Source organism: Oncorhynchus mykiss, chromosome 19 (genome assembly GCF_057628025.1).
Source record: "Oncorhynchus mykiss isolate SJ-2025 chromosome 19, ASM5762802v1, whole genome shotgun sequence".
NCBI lineage: Eukaryota > Metazoa > Chordata > Actinopteri > Salmoniformes > Salmonidae > Oncorhynchus > Oncorhynchus mykiss.
In genome coordinates, this window is record NC_143040.1 from 24549968 (window position 1) to 24575615 (window position 25648).

The 25648-nt window shown below is 41.8% G+C and overlaps 1 protein-coding gene across 3 annotated transcripts in view; it reads left to right on the forward strand.

Moving 5' to 3' along the window:
* Nucleotides 1-25648, forward strand: part of LOC110498467 (uncharacterized) — a 96154-nt gene that overhangs the window by 55786 nt on the left and 14720 nt on the right. For 2 of the 3 annotated variants that reach the window (XM_021575095.3, XM_090210523.1), the window contains exons 1-5: nucleotides 15090-16862; nucleotides 17164-17294; nucleotides 23146-23307; nucleotides 24278-24430; nucleotides 25496-25607. In XM_021575095.3, the coding sequence (XP_021430770.3) occupies nucleotides 16604-16862; nucleotides 17164-17294; nucleotides 23146-23307; nucleotides 24278-24430; nucleotides 25496-25607 (817 nt within the window). In that variant the 5' untranslated portion in view covers nucleotides 15090-16603. Of the gene's footprint in view, nucleotides 1-9243; nucleotides 9251-12615; nucleotides 12635-15089; nucleotides 16863-17163; nucleotides 17295-23145; nucleotides 23308-24277; nucleotides 24431-25495; nucleotides 25608-25648 lie in introns of those variants that run through there. The other variant, XM_090210527.1, reaches the window with a different exon arrangement.

Below are 25648 nucleotides of genomic sequence, written 5' to 3' on the forward strand. Positions count from 1 at the left end.
TTGATGCTGAGGATGACCGTGCTTCTTGCTTCAAAACAGCACAATATAGATTTCTGTTCGGATAAACCGGTCACCCCGAGAGAACTAAATAAACATGTATGTGTCTTTGATGATTGTAAGTAATTCCTTTGGTTGCATGTCATTTATTTCAATGCATTATGTTTAGGATTGATCTGACAGTTTGCATTTGTGTTCAGCAGTTTAATGTGCAGGGTATTTTAATTTTCATGTCGATATTTCAAATCGAGCTTGTTGTGACTTAATAGCCTGTATTTAGTGTCTTTAATATGTATATTTCGTTTCATAAAGCTCCCTAAATGTTGGTTTTGATTTATGGAAAATATTCATTTGATGCGTTGGATTGATCAATTCGCAACACTTTTCTTTGCGTTCATCAGACTGATTTATGTTCCCGGTATTAGACCTTATAATTGTTTACAGGGGAAGGACGTTAATATCTCTGTGAGATTATGATTATATTGATTTGAAGAGCGATTTCAAGCGGAAGAATACGCGCTTTGGGATAAGGGCAAAGGCTCTTTGTTGTATTTGGATCAATTCTCGAGACAACTGAGTAACAATGGCTTCCAGTAATAAGTACGGCAGGTTTGTTTCACGAAATGTAATAGAACATTAATACCTTATTAATGAATGCGTCAAACAGGAACAAATGACATGCATTACCGAAAAGGATCACTGATTCCTTACGCTGAGACATTAACTGTACTTACGACAGAAAAAAAATACATTTAGAGAGGTTAAGAGGACAAATTTAAGTCGAAACAGCTATTCCATATGTTATTGGACATGGGTCTAGTAAAGATGCCAGGATAATTTTACATGGTTATGGAAAAAGAGACCGGTCATATAATATGGGAGTGAACCGTTAGACCCGGTGGCGAGACACATGTTGCAGTGTCTGAGGGTAGCGCATACTAAATTAAGTGCAAATGAACATAAACGTTGGGATACATTAAAACAAACTCTTAATGAATTATGGGAGTATGGTGGATTTATCATAAAACTTTGGGTTGCTGATTATGATATTAGTTTTGTGAATGCTAACAAAATGTTTTGGGTTTTTTTCCCGGGAGAATGGGGGTTTCATTGTCTCTCTTTTTGTTTTTACCTTAAGGTTTGCAAATACCCACACACAACACACTTATGACTATTTGTTAGTGTTTTTAAAAATGCTATGTTTGATTTATTGTGAGTGTTCTATTTCATTTGGGTTTAGTGAGTTTTCCATTTTGTCTTCTTGCCAAGGTATTTTAAAGGGGAACACACACATGGAATTTTGAGGTTTTTATGTTCTGAGTTTTAATTGAACATGTTAATTATTTTGATAAGACATTTAGTCATATTTGAGATTTGGACCAATGGGAAGAAGGAGAGGGCGTTGCCTTTAACTAAGGGTAGTCTGTCTTAAGTCTATTTTACTATGACCGTATGGATACAATACTTTTTCTTTATGGAGTTAAGGGTAATGATTCGATTTTGTTATTTTTTGACCAGTAGTGTTTTTTGTGTGTTTTTTTTTTTTACACATTACTCACATTGGGAGTCATGTGTCAAAATGGGGGAGGTAACAGTCCTGAGGTTTTGGATTGAAGTTTACACACCTTGATATGTAGGAGTGTATTGACTGATATGTGAAGGAGTGTTTGTTCTGTTCTGACACACATCTCACCAGATTAGGTCTTTTGGATTGTTGGGATGTGGTCTAACTTCCTGATCCTGTGGGTCTATGATGAAGTTGACAGTAATGGTAGTATAGAAGTGTGAAGTATAAGCCAATTTGAAAAATGTGTTATTCTCTTTAACCTTTTCATGTATCAGTTCCAAATATCTCTAACGTCGCCCCAGCATGAGTTTATTATATATATTTTTATGCACGTGATGTTAGATATTTCTCTACCTTCCAGAATGTGATTGTTATGCAACAGTACATTTAATCTGCGCTGTCCTCAAACCAAGGCACTGTTTTTATTTGTAGGCTTTTTTCAACTTGTCAATTTCAAATGATTTTCTACGTTTTTATTTTGTATTGAGGTGTGTTCCGCCTCATTCATTCACATACAAGTAGTCATACTTTTGCGGACAATTTTTTATTTATTTTTACATTTCTGACCCGGACAAAATTCCCTAATAAGCACTTCGCAATTGTTTGTGCAGTTCAAGTCTGCAGACATTTGCGTATGTCCCGTCAGAACAGGATCTGCACAAACATGTTCACATTTTCCATCTGTTGCGAAACGCCACCATAGATTATTCAACTAACCTGGTATCTGCAACACTCTTTGTTCTTGATTCTGGAAAAGTTATCTTCTAAAACATATAAAAAAAATTGAGTGAGATGTGTGTCTACATCTTTGTTTTGATAGCACTGTGATGTACTGTCATCTACTTCTGCAAGTTGCTGCATCTCATAGAAACAACTAGTTCCAGCAAAATATGCTGGGAAATTCTAGATGTGCGGCAGCTAGGATGGCAAGGAACAAAACATGGATTTACTATTTTAGATTTGTTTTTTTTTGGTGATTGTAGAACCACCTGCAACTGGACACAGACATTTGATAAAATCACTGTTTTCCATAATTGAGAACGAGGAGAGTATCGGCAACACCATGTTAGTTGAATAATCTATGGCTGTGTTTTGCATTGACAACCCTGTAACGTCCAGTCATGGATACCAAAAATCTTTGTACACCAGATAATGTGATATAGCTACATTGGAGTAGAATGCAGAGCCTCTATCCTTAGCCTAGTTGTTGTAATTGTTTTGACTGTCAGGATTTTCATTTCTAGCTCAAACTACAATCCTTTGCGGTGATGATTTCTTTGATTCATTCTTCAGCTTTGTCTCATGATCTATTCAGCTCACCTTCCCTGTGTCCCGCTCCCAGAAATCAACCAAGTGCTATTCACCAAGCATAGGCTCAGCTGATTCACTCACCTGTGAGGAGAACCATCCTATTGCAGTTTGAACTAGCCTTGCCATCACCAATAGACACTGAGACCACATATGCATTGGCCTGTTGTATTTTCTTTGTGAGTTGTGTCTTACACAGTTTGCATTGTAGTGTATTTTAGAGTTGAAGAGCACCAAATCAGCAACTATAGATACACATGCTTATTAAAGCCATATAGAATCAGTTTGAGGTGACGAACAGATTGTTTTACTATTGTAACATGCAGTGATAAGAATTATATTGTCCCTGTCAGGAGCCCACCTTTTTGCCGTAGATGGTAGATTTCTCGTCTCTGGACCACACCATCTTAAATTGCATTCCGCTAAGGCACTTCACTCGCTCTAAATCGGTTGGCTCCATTGGTGACCAGGGTGGGATTATTTTGATTTAGGTGGGAATAGTGATGCATGCATTGACTACAGTTCTACAATCTCCATCAGAAGCTCTGGATTTTGACACATGGTGAAGCTCTCATTTCTGGTCTGCAAATTGTAAGATCGTGCCTCCCATGACGCTTCTCTCCCAAAACACATTGGTAGGTTACACTATATTTAGATACTTCATACTTTCCCGAGACACCTTTTGCTATTTGTCTTCGTACTTAATAAATAGTGAAACACAATGTGATAGTGTTCTTTATTCGAATGTATATGCATAAAATGTACATTATGGAAAACATTCCTCATAGTTAGCAGTATAATAATGGATTGGCAAGAATTTGGCACAGTCAACTTTTAAAAGGTTAGTTGGAAATGTAGGCTAATCATTTAATTCACAGATCAAAATAAGCTATTTTGTCAATCTTATCACGTAGACTATATACCCACACTGTATCTGCGTGTTGATGGCTAGAGTGCACGTGCCATCAGTAAAATTGAAAATGGGATGGAAACCAATTTATCGGCACATGGGAATTTAACCACAAAAGTCATTTTTATGTGCACTACCTCATCACATACTGCCTGTTATCTGCAACAAGAAAAGCGTTTTACTGTACTTGTGCATGTGACATTTAAACAGGAAACACCCCTCTGGTCGGAAAATTTGCAGATTTTACAATATTCACATGATAATATGTCGCCAATTGGATGGAAACCTAGCTAATGTATTTGAAAAATATTTCCAACTCTCTCCCTTTCAATAACCACCGAGCCTAGGTGTGAAAGGGAAAAATGTCATGCTCTGATCCAGTGAAAACATCATAAAATACCTGATTAATTCTTATCCTTTGCGTAAATACAGCTAGCTCTGTCCGGAACTCACTGGCGTGAGAAACTGAGGGCCCAGAATGGTTGATACAATGCTGCAGGTGGGAGCTTCAGACCAGACGCAGTTGATACAATGTTTTAAGTTCGTTGCAGACAGGCGGAGTAGAGAGAGAAATGCGATTGAAAGAACATTAACAAACTGCTATGCGTAGCCAATGTGATTTATAGGATACTTATTTTTATCGGAATATTTTCTACCTGAAACTGTTTTATTTGTGGCTTTATGTAGGCTATTTTTAACTAGTTGTCATTACAAGTTACTTGCATTGGTTATCAAAAAGAAAGTAGGACCAAGGCACTCTTCATATGATTCCTTAAAATGCCTTTATTTGTATGGCATGTTCATGTTCAAATTTTGTTTTTTTTAAATCTGACGCATTTCGGCTGCATGGCCTTTGTCAGGGAGTACAAAGAAATTATAATACAATCTTCTCTTGAACCGGTTTTTCCAATTAGCCCTAATTTGAAGAGGGAGTGGTTAAACATTGATTGAACAACACCTAGTATGCAATACTATACACATTAAAAAAGTGAAATACTCACTGCATCGCAGCGCTAGCTGTGCCACTAGAGACACTGGGTTCGCGCCCAGGCTCTGTCGCAGCCCGCCGCGACCGGGAGGTCCATGGGGCGACGCACAATTGGCCTAGCGTCGTCCGGGTTAGGGAGGGTTTGGCCGGTAGGGATATCCTTGTCTCATCGCGCACCAGCGACTCCTGCGGCGGGCCGGGCGCAGTGCGCGCTAACCAAGGTAGCCAGGTGCACAGTGTTTCCTCCGACACATTGGTGCAGCTGGCTTCCGGGTTGGAGACGCGCTGTGCTAAGAAGCAGTGCGGCTTGGTTGGGTTGTGTTTCGGAGGACGCATGGCTTTCGACCTTCGTCTCTCCCGAGCCCGTACGGGAGTTGTAGCAATGAGACAAGATAGTAATTACTAACAATTGGATACCACGAAATTGGGGAGAAAAGGGGGTAAAATGTAAGGAAAAAAAAGTGAAATACTATAGATATGTTTATTAAAAAATGTAACTCCAGAATGCCTAGAAAGGTAGTTCTAACCTTAAATAAGACTGGGCAAAGTGCCAAGAATAGGAAAGCGATCTATTCCATAGTACACTAGAACACAGCAAACATAGTCGACAACATAGCTAAAGATCGCTGAGGGCAATAAAGCAAAATGGCTACTAGATGACAGCAAATGGACCTATCATGACCCTACAGGAAAGGTGAGAAATCAATTTCTTCATTTAAACCAGGATACTTAGTGGCCTGTAGCCTGTAAATCCAAACACCTTCCCTTTGGTTTAGCTGTTTTAAGACGTTGCCCTTTTCTAATTGAGACCGGAACATGATCAATACCCATAGCTTGTAGGGATGCAGGGCTGCCATGGTGTAAGGACTTATAGTGCCTTGCATTTGGTATAAAGCCTATCTCTGAATTCTGCACTACGTTCTTTAGCTGCCAATGGCTCAAGGTGTATCGTACAATGTGTCCATTTTGCAGAGGCAGGCGCTCTTGCCTTAGATTCATTTGAACTTTTAGATCATTTTGATTTAGATCGAATTTAGATTAAAATCATTGTCATGTGGTTAATGTTATTATATTTTAAATTAAACTGTTTCACAAAAATGTGCATATGAAAGTCATAACTTGTACGCAGACCGGTAGAAATGGTAAGATAAATTGGCACTCCACATGAAAAATGTTATAGAAAGCAACCATTTCACTCGATAGTTTTAGATCAAACCCTGCATTGTTATTAGCAGAAAATATCCAAAGATGCATTTGGAATAACAGGAGTAACAGATTTCAGAGTTGAATATTCCTGGGTAGAATATTGTGTGATATACACTGAGTATACCGAGCACCTTCCTAATATTGAGTTGCACCCCCCCTTTTGTCCTCAGAACAGCCTCAATTCTTCATGGCATGGACTCCAAGGGTTCGAAAGCGTTCCACAGGGATGCTGACCCATGTTGACTCCAATGCTTCCCATAGTTGTGTCAAGTTGGCTGGCTGTCTTTTGGGTGGTGGATCACTCTTGATACACACAGGAAACTGTTGTGTGAAAAACCCAGCAGCGTTGCAGTTCTTGACACAAACCGGTGCGCCTGGCCTCTACTACCATACCCCATTCAAAGACACTTAAATTGTCTGTTTTGCCCATTAAACATCTGAATGGCACACATAGTACCAGTCAAAAGTTTGGACACACCTACACAGTCAAAGGTTTTTCTTTATTTTTACTGTTTTCTACATTGTGGAATAATAGTGAAGACATCAAAACTATGAAAGAACATGTATGGAATCATGTAGTAAGCAAAAAAGCGTTAAACAAATCAAAATATATTGTTGATTCTTCAAAGTAGCCACTCTGCCTTGATGACAGCTTTGCACACTCTTGGCATTCTCTCAACCAGCTTCACCTGGAATGCTTTTCCAACAGTCTTCAAGGAGTTCCCACATATGCTAAGCACTTGTTGGCTGCTTTTCCTTCACTCTGCGGTACAACTCATCCCAAACCATCTAATTTGGGTTAAGGTTGGGTGATTGTGGAGGCCAGGCCATCTGATGCAGCACTCCATCACTCTCCTTCTTGGTCAAATAGCCCTTACACAGCCTGGAGGTGTGTTGGGTCATTGTCCTGTTAAAAAACTAATTATAGTCCCACTAAGTACAAACCAGATGGGATGGCATTTCGCTACAGAATGCTGCTGGTTAAGTGTGCCTTGAACTTTAAATAAATCGCAGACAGTGTCACCAGCAAAGCAACCCCACACCTCCTCCATGCTTCAAGGTGGGATCCACACACGCGCAGATCATCAGTTCGCCTACTCTGCGATTCACAAAGACACGGCGGTTGGAAACAAAAATCTCAAATTAGGACTCATCAGACCAAAAGACAGATTTCCACCGGTCTAATGTCCATTGCTCGTGTTTTTGGCCAAAGCAAGTCTCTTCTTCCTATTGGTGTCCTTTTAGTGGTGGTTTCTTTGAGCAATTTGACCATGGCCTGATTCACGCAGTCTCCTCTGAACAGTTGATGTTGAGATGTGTCTGTTACTTGAACTCTGAAGCTTTTATTTGAGCTGCAATTTCTGAGGCTGGTAATTCTAATGAACTTATCCTCTGCAGCAGAGGTAACTTTGGATATTCCTTTCCTGTGGCGGTCCTCATGAGATACAGTTCCATCATAGCGCTTAATGTTTTTTGCGACTTCACTTGAAGAAACTTTAAAAAAGTTATTGACATTTTCTGGATTGACTGACCTTCATGTCTTAAAGTAATGATGGACAGTTTGTTTCTCTTTGCTTATTTGAGCTGGTCTTGCCATAATATGGACTTGGTCTTTTACCAAATAGGGCTATCTTCTGTATACCATGCCTACCTTGTCACAACACAACTGATTGGCTCAAAGGCATTAAGAAGGAAAGAAATTCCACAAATTATCTTTTAACAAGGTACACATCTGCTAACTGAAATGCATTCCAGGTGACTACCTCATGAAGCTGGTTTAGAGAATGCCAAGTGTGCAAAGTTGTCATCAAGGCAAATCAAATCAAATTTATTTATATAGCCCTTCGTACAGCTGATATCTCAAAGTGCTGTACAGAAACCCAGCCTAAAACCCCAAACAGCAAGCAATGCAGGTGTAGAAGCACGGTGGCTAGGAAAAACTCGCTAGAAAGGCCAAAACCTAGGAAGAAACCTAGAGAGGAACTAGGCTATGTGGGGTGGCCAGTCCTCTTCTGGCTGTGCCGGGTGGAGATTATAACAGAACATGGCCAAGATGTTCAAATGTTCATAAATGACCAGCATGGTCGAATAATAATAAGGCAGAACAGTTGAAACTGGAGCAGCAGCACGGCCAGGTGGACTGGGGACAGCAAGGAGTCATCATGTCAGGTAGTCCTGGGGCATGGTCCTAGGGCTCAGGTCCTCCGAGAGAGAGAAAGAGAGGAGAAGAGAATTAGAGAACGCACACTTAGATTCACACAGGACACCGAATAAGACAGGAGAAGTACTCCAGATATAACAAACTGACCCTAGCCCCCTGACACATAAACTACTGCAGCATAAATAGTGGAGGCTGAGACAAAGGCAAAGGGTTGCTACTTTGAAGAATCTGTTTTACACTTTTTTGATTACTACATTATTCCATGTGTTCACTATTATTCTACAATGTAGAAAATATAAACAAAATTAAGAAAAACCCTTGAATGAGTAGGTGTCAACTTTTAACTGGTACTGTACACAATCCATGTCTCAATTGTCTAAATTATTGTCTCCTTCCTTTATCTACACTGATTTGAAGTGGATTTAACAAGTGACATCAATAAGGGATCCTAGCTTTCACCTGGTCAGTCTGTCATGGACAGAGCAGATGTTCTTAATGTTTTGTATACTCGGTGTATACGTTTAAAAAGTCTGTTAAATATTGTGTTTGTACTGGGTAGGCTACAGTGCCTTCAGAAAGTATTAATATCCCTTGATTTATTCCACTTTTGTTGTGTTTACAGCCTGAATTAAAATGAAAACCATTTTTTCTCATGAATTGAAAATGAAATACGGAAATATGAATTTACGTAAGTATTCACACCTCCTGAGTCAATACTTTGTAGAAGCATTCTTGGTGGTAACTACAGCTTGGAGTCATCTTGGGTATGTCTGTATCAACTTTGCACATTTGGGGATATTCTTCCATTTTTCCTTGAAGATTTCCTCATGCTCTGTTCATCACCGCTTCCCATATAACTTAACAATCTTAGTTTTTCCACAGATTTTCAATGGGATTCAAGTCTGGGCTTTGGCTGTGCCACTCAAGGACTTTCACATTCTTGTTCTGAAGCCATTCCAGAGTTGCTTTGGCTGTATGCTTGGGGTCATTGTCCTGTTGGAACGTAAATCTTTTCCCCAGTCTAAGGTCGTTTGCTCTTTGAAGCAGATTCTCATCAAGGATTTTCCTGTATTTGCTCCATTCATTGTTTCCTCTATCCTTACCAGTCTCCCAGTCCCTGCTGCTGAAAAGCATCCCCATAGCATGATGCTACCACCACCATGCGTCATGGTAGGGATGGTGTTAGACAGGTGATGAGCTGTGCCTTTCTCCAAACATAGCGATTTGCATTCAGGTAAAAAAGTAAAATGTTTGTCTCATTAGACCACAGAATCTTTTGCCTTATGCTCTGAGTCTTTCACGTGCCTTTTTGCAAACTTCAGGCGTGCTGTCTGTTGTGCATTTTTCTCAGGAGTGGCTTTCGTCTGGCCACTCTCCCATAAAGCCCATATTGGTTAAGTGCTAGAGATTCTTGTCCTTCTGGCAGGTTCTCCCATCTCAGCCAAGGAACTCTGTAGTTCTGTCAAAGTGGTCACTGGGTTCTTGGTCACCTCCCTGACCAAGGTTCTTCTTTCTAGTTTGGTCAGACAGCCAGCTGTAGGCAGAGTCTCGGTTGTTCCATATTTTTTTAAATATCCCAATGACGGAGACCACTATGCTCTTAGAAACTTTCAACACTCTAGAAATTGTTTTATAACCTTCCATAGATATCTCAGCTCTATGGACAGTTTGTTGGACTTCCTGGTATAGTTTCTACTCTGACATACACATCTTTGAGATTGGATTGGCAGATCGCATACACCTTCAACAACTGTACTGGAGTGAGGCCAATCATGGCCTACCTGCATTAAATTCTCATTAGTCCTGTTCCTCCAAGAAAGTGAAATAGAGCCCTAGACACCACATTCCTCCCCCCACTACACCACCCAAACCTCCACAAGCCTGGTTAATCATTGGGAGCAATTACCTTACACATGAGGATACCACGTTCATCTGTACAAACAATAGTACGGAAGTATAAACACCATGGGACCACGAGCCGTCATACCGCTCAGGAAGGAGACGCGTTCTGTCTCCTAGAGATGAATGTACTGTGGTGCGAAAAGTGCAAATCAATCCCAGAATGACAGAAAAGGACCTTGTGAAGATGCTGGAGGAAACGGGTACAAAAGTATCTATATCCACAGTAAAACGAGTCCTATATCAACATAACCTGAAAGGCCAGTCAGCAAAGAAGAAGCCACTGCTCCAAAACTGCCATAAAAAAGCCAGACTACGGTTTGCAACTGCACATGGGGACAAAGATCGTACTTTTTAGAGAAATGTCCTCTGGTCTGAGGAAACAAAAATATAACTGTTTGGCCGTAATGACCATCGTTATGTTTGGAGGAAAAAGGGGGAGGCTTGCAAGCCGAAGAACACCATCCCAACCGTGAAGCACGGGGGTGGCAGCATTATGTTGTGGGGGTGCTTTTATGCAGGAGGGACTGATGCACTTCACAAAGTAAATGGCATCATGTGGAAGGAAAATTATGTGGCTATATTGAAGCAACATCAAGACATCAGTCAGGAAGTTAAAGCTTGGTCGTAAATGGGTCTTCCAAATGGACAATGACTCCAAGCATACTTCCAAAGTTGTGGCAAAATGGCTTAAGGACAACAAAGTCAAGGTATTGGAGTGACCATCAAGGCCCTAACCTCAATCCCATAGAAAATTCGTGGGCAGAACAGAAAAAGCGTGTGCGAGCAAGGAGGCCTACAAACCTGACTCAGTTACACCAGCTCTGTCAGGAGGAATGGATATGTGAACATTATTAAAACATCTTAACCCCTTTTTTCCCCCAATTTTCACCTAAAATGACATACCCAAATCTAACTTCCTGTATGTAGCTCAGGATCTGTATGCATATTCTTTTTTTAATTTTAATTTAAAACATTTTTTTTTACCCCTTTTTCTCCCCATTTCGTGGTGTCCAATTGTTGTACTATCTTGTCTCATCGCTACAACTCCCGTACGGGCTCGGGAGAGACGAAGGTTGAAAGTCATGCGTCCTCCGATACACAACCCAACCAAGCCGCACTGCTTCTTAACACAGCGCGCATCCAACCCGGAAGCCAGCCGCACCAATGTGCCGGAGGAAACACTGTGTACCTGGCAACCTTGGCTAGTGCGCACTGCGCCCGGCCCGCCACAGGAGTCGCTGGTGCACGATGAGACAAGGACATCCCTACCGACCAAGCCCTCCCTAACCCGGACGACGCTTGGCCAATTGTGCGTCGCCCCATGGACCTCCCGGTTACGACAGAGCCTGGGCGCGAACCCAGAGTCTCTGATGGCACAGCTGGCGCTGCAGTACAGCACCCTTAACCACTGCGCCACCCGGGAGGCCCTGATATGCATATTCTTGATACCATTTGAAAGGAAACACTTTGAAGTTTGGAAATGTGAAATGAAGGTAGGAGAAGACAACTCAGTAGTTCTGGTGAAAGATGACAAATAAAAAAAACATGCATTTTTTTGTTTTGTTGTACCATCTTTGAAATGCAACAGAAAGGCCATAATGTATTATTCCAGCCTAGGCGCAATTTAGATTTTGGCCACTAGATGGCAGCAGTGAATATGCAACGTTTTTCACTGATCCAAAAAACCATTGCATTTCTGTTCAAAATGTTGTATCAAGACTGCCCAAATGTGCCTAATTGGTTTATTAATAACTTTTCAAGTTCATAACTGTGAACTCTCTTCAAACAATAGCATGGTATTCTTTCACTGTAATAGCTATTGTAAATTGGACAGTGCAGTTAGATTAACAATAATTTAAGCTTTCTGACAATATCAGATATGTCTATGTCCTGTGAAATGTTCTTGTTACTTACAACCTCATGCTAAATGCATTAGCCTACGTTAGCTCATCTGTCCAGCGGGGAACGCACCGATCCTGTAGAGGTTTTAAAGTGACGAGTGATCAATTTATTAAAGTGGCCAATGATTTCAAGTCTGTATATAGGCAGCAGCAGCCTCTGTTTGTGATGGCTGTGTAACAATCTGATGGCCTTGAGATAGAAGCTGTTTTTCAGTCTCTTGGTCCCAGCTTTGAATCACCTTTTCTTCTGGATGGTAGCGGGGTGAACAGGCAGTGGCTCAGGTGGTTGTTGTCCTTTTATCTTTTTGGCCTTCCTGTGATATCGGTTGCTGTAGGTGTCCTGGAGGGCAGGGAGTTTGCCCCCGGGGATGCCACCACATTCTGGAGAGCCCTGCGGTTGTGGCCAGTGCAGTTGCCGTACCAGGCGGTGATGCAGCCTGACAGGATGCTCTCAATTGTGCATCTGTAAAAGTTTGAGGGTTTTAGGTACCAAGCCAAATTTATTCAGCCTCCTGAGGTTGAAGAGGCGCTGTTGTGCCTTCTTCACCACACTATCTGTGTGGGTGGACCATTTCAGTTTGTCAGTGACGTGTATGCTGAAGAACTTAACTTTCCACCTTCACTGATGTCCAGTCGATGTGGATATGGGGGTGCTCCCTCTGCTGTTTCCTGTAGTCCACGATCATCTCCTTTTGTTTTGTTGACATTGAGTGAGGTTATTTTGCTGACACCACACTCCGAGTGCTCTCACCTCCTCCCTGTAGGCTGTATTGTTGTTGTTGGTAATCAAACTTGATGATTGATTTGGAGACGAGCATGGCCATGCAGTCGTGGGTGAACAGGGAGTACAGGAGGGGGCTTAGCACGCACTCTTGTGGGGCCCCAGTGTTGAGGATCAGCGAAGTGGAGATGTTGTTTCCTAACCTTCACAACCTGGGGGCGGCCCATCATGAAGTCCAGGGCCCAATTGCACAGGGCGGGGTTGAGACCCAGGGCCTCTAGCTTAATGATGAGCTTGGAGGGTACTATGGTGTTGAATGCTGAGCTCTAGTCAATGAACAGCATTCTTACATAGGTATTCCGCTTGTCCAGATGGGACAGGGCAGTGTTATGGCGATTGCATCGTCTGTAGACCTCAGCTCAGTGGCATAGCAAAGGGGTGTGAATACTTATGTAAATTAGATATCTGTATTTCATTTTTAATACATTTTCTAAAATGTCCAAACATGTTTTCACTTTGTCATTATGGTGTATTGTGTGTAGAAAAACAATACATTTAATACATTTTGAACTACTTAATTTTTTCCCCCAAAACACTTAATGAGAAAATGAATGCAGATTTTTTGTTGACGTGTGGTTTTCATATGGTGTATTAAGCTTAATGTTTAATAGAATGAAAATTACCATTTTGGGTTTAAGAATTTGATTGAGACCCCCTTTAATATACATAACATCTGATCTCACCCTATTCTGCATACACATTTGTTGCGGGTTTCTTATGTACCACAGGAGAACCAAGAAATGAAGAGCGACACCACGGCTGTCTTTTAGGCTTTTATGTTGATCTGCAAAAGTATTGTGAAAAGACAGGGCAGGAACACATCAGTCTCCAATGCACCATCTGACAAGTTGTTCTATGCAGGAGCATGAAGAAAGGTAAAACACATATCCTGTCTAACAGCCCCAATACATTGCTAGGTGCTTTCAGTGTTGACAGTAGCAAAATACTGCAACTCGTGTACAAAAACACTGCAACATAAACAAGTTACAACGTGAGATCGCCTCTATTCCACTTGGACCGTAAAGGACCAAACTACATCTCCCATCATGCAATGCCAGCACCAGTCGGCAGCTCAGCTAACCGTCTGCATCACAGAAAGACATGCTAGCTAACAACAGCAGCCTTTTTAGCACTCTAAACTATATTAATAACAACAATAAAACTCTGAAAGTTACATGTTGCAATAGTCTCACACGCCCTTATAACAATATCTACAGCATTAACCTTGGGATGTTTTATTTATTTCACGTTATGGACTTCCACAAAGGAGTAATCTGCAACACATACCTTTCTCTCTGTTTTCTCAGACTGAGGAGAATGGGAGCTACGGGAAGTACCAGGGTGTTAGTAGCTGACAAGTATATTAGTGTCTAGTTTAAGAAACAGACGCCTCACAAGTCCTCAACTGGCAGCTTCATTAAATAGTACCCACAAAACAACAGTCTCAACGTCAACAGTAAAGAGGCGACTCCAGGATGTTGGCCTTCTAGGCAGAGTTCCTCTGTCCAGTGTCTGTGTTCTTTTGCCCATCTTAATATTTTATTTTTATTGGCCAGTCTGAGATATGGCTTTTTCTTTGCAACTCTGCCTAGAGGGCCAGCATCCCGTAGTCGCCTCTCTGCTAGTGGTGCTCCGTCCTGCTCCTATAGTTGTGATTCAGAGAGACTGATGGTGCTTCCGTTAAACCCCCTAACAGGTGCAGCCTTCAGTCTGCCTTCTATAGGATCTATCAACTGGAACATGGACCCTACAACACACACAAAGAGAAGCGACTCTCGTGTTCATTCTGTGGAAAAGCTTTCAGTTGTCCCAAACACGTGGAGATCAACCAGAGGATGCACATGGGGGAGAAACAGTTTGGCTGGCATCTGTGCCAAGGCTAGTTTCTCCCACTCGTTCAATCTGAAGAGACACCAGAGGGTTCACAAGGGAGAAATCCTACAGCTGCCCCCAGTGTGAAAGGGTGTTCTTACACCTGCACCAGCTGAAGATGCACCTGAAGGTCCACACGGGATAGAGGCCATTCACCTGCACGCACTGCAGGAAGAGGTACACAGAGAGTAGATTCAGGTTACACCAGCAGAAAATGCACACAACAGTAGTGTATAGTGATGTAATGTAGTACTAGTTAGTTTGTCATCAATTATGTTAGTTTAGGATGTAGTAGGGAACTGGATGAACTGAGGAAAGAATGAGTATGATGAGGCAGAGTAGATGATATGGTGATGGTTGATGTGATGGTGTCTAAAGATTATTCACAAATGAAAAGTGACAGGGGGGATACACCCTTGGGGCCTGGGGTCACAGCCAGGGATCAGCCATTATTGATGGCGACCCTGGAGCAATTAGGGTTCTTTTTTTTAACTAGGCAAGTCAGGCGGGAGTGTGTTGAAGGCGGGAGAGACTGGACCTCCGACGCGGCTGGTCACAAACACTGGCCCCGGATCAGGACCCTGGATCAGGAGCCGTCCCTTTTCGTTCCCGAGTCTGAACCAGGTCCCAACCGCGAGGGACAGAGACTTCACCACCACAGAGAACACAACCAGTGGACAGGTGGACTCAACAACCTCAGTCCTGGTGGTCATCAGAGAGACAGAGGCTCCAATCAGGTATCCAGTCTGCAGCCCAGAACATTCTCTTCACAGTCTCAGTGCAGTGATGAAGCAGGACCTGAGGCTGATAGAGATAGACCCTCCTGTTCCTATGATGCAAACACCACAGTATCCATGATGAACTGAGCAGGTCATCTTTGGCTTTAGCCTTCACAGAGGGTGGTGGGAGTCTAACAGGAAGCCTTTCTTCTCCTTCAGGATCTTGTCTAATGTCTGGTGACTGGGTTCAAGTCTAGCCTTCCTCAGTTGCCTCATGGTTACCCCACCAATACAGACAGGGTCGGGTTGAGCACTCACCAGAAGAAGCACCTAGCCTACAACACAGCACACAATCCCAACAACACCCAAGCAATGGCTAGATGTCAAGGAGGGAGCTCAAAGACTAACAACCTGAGGGTGGTGGCTCCTGCTTCTACCTCCTCTGGTGTCATTGGGTCACAATGTGGGAGGCTAAGCATTAGGATGGACACTGACAAGCCGTATGCCTGCCTCACGTGTGGGAAGTGCTTTGCTAACGCAAACTACAGTATGTGAAGGAGCACCAGACCGTTCCCACCAAGGAGAGGCCCTACAAGTGTAAACTAGACCTTCTCCTTCCTGACTAATGTTAACAGACATAGGAGTGTCCACAATGGAGATAAGCCACACCACTACAATTTGAGTTTTACGCAGGGGATATCTGGGAACCATTCTTTAGCTGATATTATAGTTATCATGCGAAGTGTCTTGGGGTATGACGGTAATTAACCACACACCCCTTAATAACTAGTTATTTGAAACAGGCTTGTGTAAATACCTGTTTTTAGAGCAACAGTAAACCTAGGCTAGAACAAGGACAGTTTAATATTTACCTAACTGAGGTGATGTAGCTCGAATAAAGTAATTTATTTTCTACACTATTCTTGTTAACAGTAATTTCTAAAGTCTGCGCTGAGCTTGAAATATAATGATCATAGTACATTTGATTTGTAATGTAATAAGCAGTACCGTAAAAAAATCAGCGCGCATAACTTAAAAATTCAACCACACCCTTTCAGCCACAATGCCAGCCAATAAGATCCTTTCTCTTCAGTATAAACGGAAGTGAACAGTGACCAAGAATAATTTCCACATTAGCGTTTGTCGTTATTTAGCCGTGCATTAACACATTGTAATTTAAAATATGACACATTTAACAGCATAACATACACTAGGTAGTGTTTATTTCATGTTGGAGACCGGACTTAGTTGATAATTGTTATCGGTAACTACTAACGTTAGCTAGCGAACAATGGATCAATGTATGGTTTTTCACACTCAAATAGCCTCCATCATGGAGGTGCTAGCGAATGCAGCCGTGGCAGAGATCTGTAAACTCGTAGACGACGACTATGCAGTGTTTCGTTTGGAAATTACTCAAAGCCAGAAAGAAAACAGGGCAATGCGGAGGAAACTACAGCTACTGGAACTGAAGGTATCACGGGAGCGCGTCCTCGCCAGTCGTCCCAGAAGTGTCAAGATCCTCGACCGATACAGAGGAATGGCAAGAGGTAGGCCCTTCCCCATATGCGCGACTTGTTTACCACAGATGTGGTTAAACGGAATTGGGTCTTGGTCAGTTTTTTAGATAGTATGCAATAATCCCCCTGATTACTAAGCCGTCTTGCACAACAATATCACATTTTAACTAGTTTCTTCATTTATTGCATTTCGTTCAATAAATAGTATACCAAGAAGTTATGAGAAGTGTTACCTTACTTCCTGGCCAATTCTAGACAGTGCCATTCGTGTACTGTTGAGCAATGACCATAGTTAACCTATCCACCTCTTTTCCCCAAATCACTCTCTCAGGTGAAGGACATCTCACTGGAGGCCACAGGAGCTTTGTGAAGCCAGCGGGACACAATACATGGCGAGATGACCAACCAATCACTGTTGATGAGGGGAGTGGAACCTCAACCCAGCATGTTATTGTGATAGAGGTTAGTGTAATAGTGTTATGTAAAAAATTTGTTACTTTGTAAATCAAATGTGGACAGTTTATTTCAGCAATGCTTTCCTTAGCTGTTCACTTGCTTACATGTACAGTGCATTCGGAAAGTATTCAGACCCCTTCCCTTTTTTACCACTGTTATTACACCCTTATTCTAAAATTGATTAAATACATTTTTTCCCCTAATCAATTTACGCAAAATACCCCATAATTACAAAGCGAAAACAAGTTTAGATATTTTTGCAAATGTATTAAAAATAAAAAACATACCTTATTTACGTAAGTATTCAGACCCTTTGCTCTGAGACTCAAAATTGAGCTCAGGTGCATTCTGTTTCCATTAATCATCCAATGAAGTAGAAACATCAAGGAGTCCACCGGTGGTCAATTAAATTGATTGGACATGATTTGGAAAGGCACACACCTGTCTAAACAAGGTCCCACAGTTAACAGTGCATGTCAGAGAAAAAAACTAAGCTGTGATGTCGAAGGAATTGTCCGTAGAGCTCCGAGACAGGATTGTGTCGAGGCACAGATTTGGGGAAGGGTACCAAAATATTTCTGCAGCATTGAAGATCCCCAATAACACAGTGGCCTCTATTTTTAAATGGAAGACATTTTTGAACCACCAAGACTCTTCCTAGAATTGGCTGCCAGGTCAAACTGAGCAATTGGGGGAGAAGGGCCTTGGTCAGAGAGGTGACCAATAACCCGATGGTCACTGTCAGAGCTCCTCTGTGGAGATGGGAGAAGCTTCCAGAAGGACAACAATCTCTGCAGTAGTCCACCAATCAGGCCTTTTATGGTAGTGGCCAGACAGAAGCCACTTCTCAGAAAAAGGCACATGACAGCCCGCTTGGTGTTTGCCAAAGGGCACCTAAAGGACTCTCAGACCATGAGAAACAAGATTCTCTGCTCTGATGAAACCAAGATTGAACTCTTTGGCCTGAATGCCAAGCATCACATCTGGCGGAAACCTGGCACCAACCCTACAGTGAAGCATGGTGGTGGCAGCATCATGCTGTGGGGATGTTTTTCAGGGACTGGGAGACTAGTCATGATTGAGGAAAAGATGAACGGAGCAAAGTACATAGATCCTTGATGAAATCCTGCTCCAGAGCACTCCGACTGAGGCGAAGGTTCACCTTCCAACAGCACAACGACCCTAAGCACACAGCCAAGACAATGCAGGAGTGGCTTTGGGACAAGTCTCAATGTCTTGAGTGGCCCAGCCAGAGCCCGGACTTGAACCTGACCAAACCTCGTTGGAGAGACCTGAAAATAGCTGTGCAGCGATGCTCCCCATCCAACCTGACAGCGCTTGAGAGGATCTGCATACAAGAATGGGAGAAACTCCCCAAATACAGGTGTGCCAGCCTTGTAGCGTCATACCCAAGAAGACTCGAGGCTGTCAAGTGCTTCAAGAAGTACTGAGTAAAGGGTCTGAATACTTATGCAAATGTTACATTTCAGTTTTTATTTTTAATACATTTACCAACATTTCTAAAAACCTGTTTTTGATTTGTCATTATAGGGTATTGTGTGTAGATTGATGAGGGGGAAAAAACTATTTAATCCATTTCAGAATACGTCTAACAAAATGTGGAAAAGGCGACGGGGTCTGAATACTTTCCTTATGCACTGTGTTTTGTGTGGTCCCCAGGAAGAGTAGCTGCTGCTTTAGCACCCTGAATTTTATGGCCCAAAAAACTTGCATAAACATTGAATATAATATAGGCTAGTGATGTGCGAGTTGACTCATAACTGCATTGCTCGTGGTTATATCCGCATTCCGCGGGGTGGGTGGATTTAGTGTCATTGAATATTATATGGGTGGGTTGATAGAAGAGAAAACAATGCATAAATCCATACATGTGCAATTCATATCTATAGGCTTCTTTCTTTTATTATATGCATAAGCCAAGCTTTAGGGCCTAACTGTACCCGTGCCAAATAAGCTACACAATTGTTTTTTGTTTCAACTACTGTGTTAATATATCACGGGATCCGGCAGTCTAACAGGAGAGTTTGAGCACAAGAGAACCATAGAAAAAAATATGGTCCAAAATGTAAGGTTTTATTTACAAGTGCACTTTACAAGGTGAATATTTACAAAAATGGCTCAGAATTTATCCAACAATTACGTCCTGGTAGCCTTTTGCAGTCGACAAAGTGCAAAATCATGCAATAGCAACTGAAAGGCAAAACGCATAAAGCCTATAACGGGCCAACAAACTTCACTCGACTGAGAATTTGTTTAGAGAACTTAACGTGTTGCTATCTTCACAGCAGTTCTACTGATAATGGTAAAGATATACCCACAATATCCCCCGGCACACCCAGTTGGAGAGAAACCATACCGATGCAAACTAAGCGGATACATGGCTAGATCATTGTAAAAGACACTAAAAGGAAATCCGATAGACAAACTTAAATCATAATTGCTACAGTTATTGGTTAAGCAATAGAATGGATAATTTTCCGAATATAGCATGACTCCAAAACAGGACTAACCAATGCAATGACCGATGGTATGAAGTGCGTGCGCTAGCAACACTGCTTGCCCGACACCAACGGATGGCAGGGAGCTCGGCGACCGTGATGTACTGCGCCGTATGCACTACCCTCTGTAGCACCTTGTGGTCGGATGACAAGCAGTTGCCATACCAAGCAGTGATGCAGCCAGTCAAGATGCTCTCAATGGTGCAGCTGTAGAACCTTTGAGGATCTGAGGGTCCATGCCAAACCAACAGGTAGCCTATTACAATGAATTAAACTTGTAAAATAAAGCACATTCTTTCTTATAAACAAATGAAATAGTCCTTGAGTTTGTTACTTCTAATGGCACAAACAAGTGGTGCACTCATAAGTGTAATGCAGTTTATACACTGAACAAAAATATCAGATTTGACTGAGTTACAGTTCATATAAGGAAATCAGTCAATTGAATTAAATTCATTAGACCCTAATCTATGGATTTCACATGACTGGGAATACAGATACCTTTGGTCACAGATACCTTTTTAAAAAACAAGGCAGGGGCGTGGATCAGAACCAGTCAGTATCCAGTGTGACCACCATTCACCTCATGCAGCGTGACATCTCCTCCTCCTTCGCATAGAGTTGATCAGGCAGTTGATTGTGGAGTGTTGTCCCACTCCTCAATGGCTGTGCAAAGTTGCTGGATATTGGCAGGAACTGGAAAACGCTGTTGTACACGTCAATCCAGAGCATCCCAAACATGCTCAATGGGTGATATGTCTGAGTATGCAGGGCATGGAAGAACTGGGACATTGTCACGGTATCACTGTGCATTCAAATTGCCATTGATAAAATGCAATTGTGTTCATTCTCTGTAGCTTATGCCTGCCCATACCATGACCCTACTGCCACCATGTGGCACTCTTCATAATGTTGACATTAGCAAACTGCTTGCCCAAACAACGCCATATACGCCATCTGCCCGGTACAGTTGAAGTTGAAACCAGGATTCATCCGTGGGTGCACACTTCTCCAGCGTGCCAGTGGCCATCAAAGATGAGCATTTGCCCACTTTAGTCATTCACGACGCCGAGCTGCAGTCAGGTTAAGACCCTGGTGAGGAAGATGAGCACGCAGATGAGCTTCCTTGAGAAGGTTTCTGACCATTTGTGCAGGAGTTCTTCAGTTGTGCAAACCCACAGTTTCATCAGCTGTCCGGTAGGCTACCCACAGGTGAATAAGCCGAAATGTGTAGGTCCTGGGCTGGCGTCGTTACACGTGGTCTGCAGTCAGCATGCCAATTGCATGCTCCTTTGAAACTTGACATCTGTGGTATTGTGTTGTGACGAAACTGCACATATTGGAGTGCACCTTTGTAATGAAGCTTAATCAGCTTCTTGATATGCAACACCTGGCAGGTGGATAGATTACCTTTGCAAATGAGAAATGCTCACTAACAGGGATGTAAACAAATTTGTGCACAAAATTTTAGACAAATAAGCTTTTTGTGCATATGGACATTTTCTAGGATCTGGAGAACGGTGGTTTGACGTGACAAGAGAGCAAATCATCACATGCTGTTCAAAAGGCCTAAATATTCAATAAATAAATGAATAGCCTAAATGTTGAAGAAAGACATAATTATTCAGAATATTTAAGAGAAAGTGAGCTGTACAGCGCATTTTCTATATTTGCAGGCCTACCTGTTAGGGTAACTTGGGGTAAAATGCCGCCAGGGGTAATCGCTCCCCTGCCTGTACTTTTCACAGAAACCACTTTGTTACAATTACTTTCCCTGGATGCCACTACTCTTTCTCAACAAAAACATCTGTCTCATAACAATTTAAGCCAATCAACAAAAATTGAGGTAGGGTGGGTTTTTACCCAAAGTTACCCTACAATTGATCCGTGTTACATTCAGCCCCACTCTCCCCTATGGACTCATTGTGAAGCAGTAACAAGTACCACTGCTAAAAACTTGGTTTCAAAATGGTGCAGTTCGCGCATATTTAGGAGTTTAGGAGAGAGAAATAAATAAAGTAGGAATGGAAAGCTGGGAACCCCCTCTTTTTAACAAAGGCCATTAAAACAGTTTCCCCCTGCGATTGCATTATGAATTGTTGTGCATTGACTGCTTGTTTCCCTCTCTATGGCACTCGCAAGTCGCAACTTGAATGTGCCTTGAGTAGGGTTGGGACGATATAATTAAATTGAATATTGTGATCTTTGACATTGACGATTATATTGAGACGCGATATTTGGAGTCGCATATCGTAGAAGAGGTCTCCCCAAATATCGCCCAATCCTACTTAATAGGAATATTTCTCTCAAATAGTACGCACAACAAGCCGACTAGTAAATAGATAAGCTATTCTAGTATGGAATGCCTGGTTTTGTTCGTCATTACTCGTTTTGTTTGCAGAGGAAATTAAATGTAAACTGTTCTAGCATCTTCAATGTGCGTCTTTTTCATGTGGCATATTTTTTTGCCGTGGGATAAATTATTTTGCTGTGGCGAACCGCTAAAGGACTGCCGTGGGAAAACTACAGTAGAACACACTAGAGTACAGTAATGTACTGTACTTCGATGTCCAAACTTGTGAAACAGACGTCTGATGGTTTCAAATTTTGTCTGGTCCTGATCAACCAAAGGTGGTCTTGTTTTGGGGTGGAGCTCATTAGAATAATAGCCAGTGTGTAGAATAATAACCAAATATGCTAAATACAGATATGACATATTTCTCTACCTTTGTGTACCTATTCAGGATACATCATAATGAAGAGAATGATATTCATACCCATAATTATGCTTTTCTGTATAGTACAGATCAGGGACCCATGATGTAATTCTGTTAACTTCACCTACTGTAGCTGAATAACCAAAAGACATTTCTTCAAACTCAGCGTGTCATGTCACAGCTGACACCCCATTATTTCTGCAGACATCTTTGAATCTTAAGTCAGAGCAGATATTTAAGTTTTTGGAAAACACGGTTGCATAAAAAAAGAGGGAGATTTTACTGTAATTCTGTTACCAAAATGTGCATTTGTACAGTTCTTCCGGTAAATGTGTTTTTGAAATTCTCTGTGTAAATTATTCAAAGTAGTCCTTGTGCATAGAGTTGTATGGTTTGTTAAACTTTGAAATCAATGGTTTTTGTTTGGCATGCATTTTAAAGTGAAATCTAAGTAAGTAATTCCATTACACCATCATTTAAATGGTTCCATTTACGATGATGATGATGATGATCGGGACCTGTTAGTGGTAGTTTTGTGATAAATGCACTGTGCATTTTTCTAAACGTTCCCAATTTTAATCTTCACACCCCTAACAGTTAATAGCCTAATTTTCTTGTCAGTCGGCACATGCAGAGGCCTCAGGTCCTGGAAGATTATCTCTGGTCAAGCAGGAGAGGACTGAAGGAGAGGACCCACAAGACAGCAGACACATCCAGACTGGAGAAGAGGCTGGAGTGGAACTCCCTTCGCCCCAGCCCAGGACCCGACGAAACATCACTGAGGTCAGTGTAACACCATCCTCAAGTCAGAGACCGACACAGAGACTTTACCTGTAACACAAAGGCTGTCACCGACTAAGAGTTTGTTTTAATCAAATATATACAGATTGTCTGATGCTTTAAGCGAACTGTTTGATGAAACAATTAAGACACAAATGATTAGAGGGAGTCCGACCACAATTGATTTGATTGTGCCGCCTGGCTCAGACTTGCTGCACTTTGTTTAAAAAAAGGACAGAGTGACTGTGTCACTAGCACCCGTTGTCTCTCCCTCTCCTCCCTGCTGCAGTGACCACAGAACATCCGTGTGTATAGCACTGTCTGTGTTGCAACACAACTTTTCAGTCAGAAATGGCTGTAAAGGCTATGTTACCAAAATCTAATTTGTTTAGGAAAAACATTCCCTATTCCCTCAACCCTTGCTGTCTTTGTGACACATGTATGCTTCGCATGCATGCGACAAATAGGGCCTGACCTATAGCATATCATAATCGCATCAATAAATAGGTTATAACAAACTGAAAGCCGTAACTCATGTGACAGCAAAATGGATGCAGAGGATGTGACCAATAAACTCAAAATGGGGAATGTTTACTGGCTGTGCAGGAGGTAAAAGGGAAGTCAGATGAATACATTTGACTAGTTGGGGAAAATACTGTGGCTCAAGAAAAATAAGACAGTGCTTTATAACCATTATAGACTTACTAAATATACCCACACAGTAACAACCACCTACTGCACACGTCAAAATAGTTTAGTCAGATTTAGTCTGATGAGCTGACTTATTTTTACCCACAACATCATATTTATGTCTACATGATTTGGTTTTACAACAGCAAAATAATTATAACTACAGTACAGGTCTCATGTAGTGGAGATGGGTAAACACTCCATGTTGAACATGTTTATTATCTGTGTGTGTGTACCTGAGGGAGTGTATGTCTGTGTAATCTGTATCACCTGTCTCTTCCAGGAGGATGAAGGTCCAGAGGTGCAGCTGGTAAAGGAGGAGGGTTTGGGGAACCCTGAGGGGACCATGGTCATGGAGGACAACCAGACTACACCTCCTCCTGAACCCACAGAGGAACCAGCTGAGCAGCACAGGACCACACACAGTCTCACTGAGGTGAGCCCACTGTGAACTACTGTCTGTATGGTATTAGGTCAGGGCCCATATCCACAAAGCCTCTCAGAGTAGGAGTGCTGATCTAGGATCAGTTTTGTCTTTTAGATCATAATGAATAAGACGATCAGGTCTTATACTCGATCAGCACTTCAACTCAGACTCTGTGGATACGGGCCCAGGTCTTGATTAATTTTGTCCTAAGTGTGGAACCATGCCTTTTGAATGATCAAACCATGAAAATGTCAAGTAATCAAATCAACTAACATGTTTGCATAGTACTCCTAGCAATCCCTCATTACCCAATCAGAAGATGCTCCATATATCCGATTTCAGTAACACTTTACATAACACATTTTGACACGGTCTAATCCATGTCATAAAACTGTCATGACACATATTTACACCGGTTGTGATCTATATTACATTATTGTATGGCACCCACATGTATTCAACTGTGTTTTTTCCCTGCCAAGAGGTTCCTTTCATCCTTTGTTGTAATGAATTCTTTAGTCGTTTTTGTTTATCATATTTTAAGTAACTTGTAGAAAATACACTTTGACACCCATGAAGCATTATGACCATCCTGTGTCGCTTTACTTGGACAAATAAAATACACTGACACTGTCAAGAAGCATTAGGACTATCATATAAGCCAGATAAGGGCATGTATGTGATAGACCTATGTCAGTCATCAGTCAAAAAGAGGGTGTCTTTTCCTGCTCTTGAAATCTGCTCCTGCATTCATCAGCAACAAAGCATTGGGGAAGGTGCATGTCTGACATCAATGTGTGCACAATTACAATAATATATGAATATGCTCAATTTCAGAAAATGTTCCAGGTAGGATTTGTGGGTTTTGACGCTCCTATGTAGGTGTCATAACCAGCCATAAAATAATGCAATAGGTCACAAGAGGTCTAAGTATGTGTCATGGCCATATTTTTACAGGTTATGTCGGCTGTTGAGATATTGACACAGTTATGACCGTGTTATGATGCTAGGTGTCACGTAAAGTGTTACCCACATGTCTTGATCCAACATCCTCTCACTCTGTATCTCTTACAGTCAGTAGACATGGAGGATGGGAAGCCTGATCTGCTGATAGTCAAAGAGGAGACAATAGAAGATGGACCCGAGAGCATTGATCTGCTGAGTGGACTAAAGATGGGGGAGCAAGGTAAGAGAGAAATACATATAACCTACATACAGTAATAAATC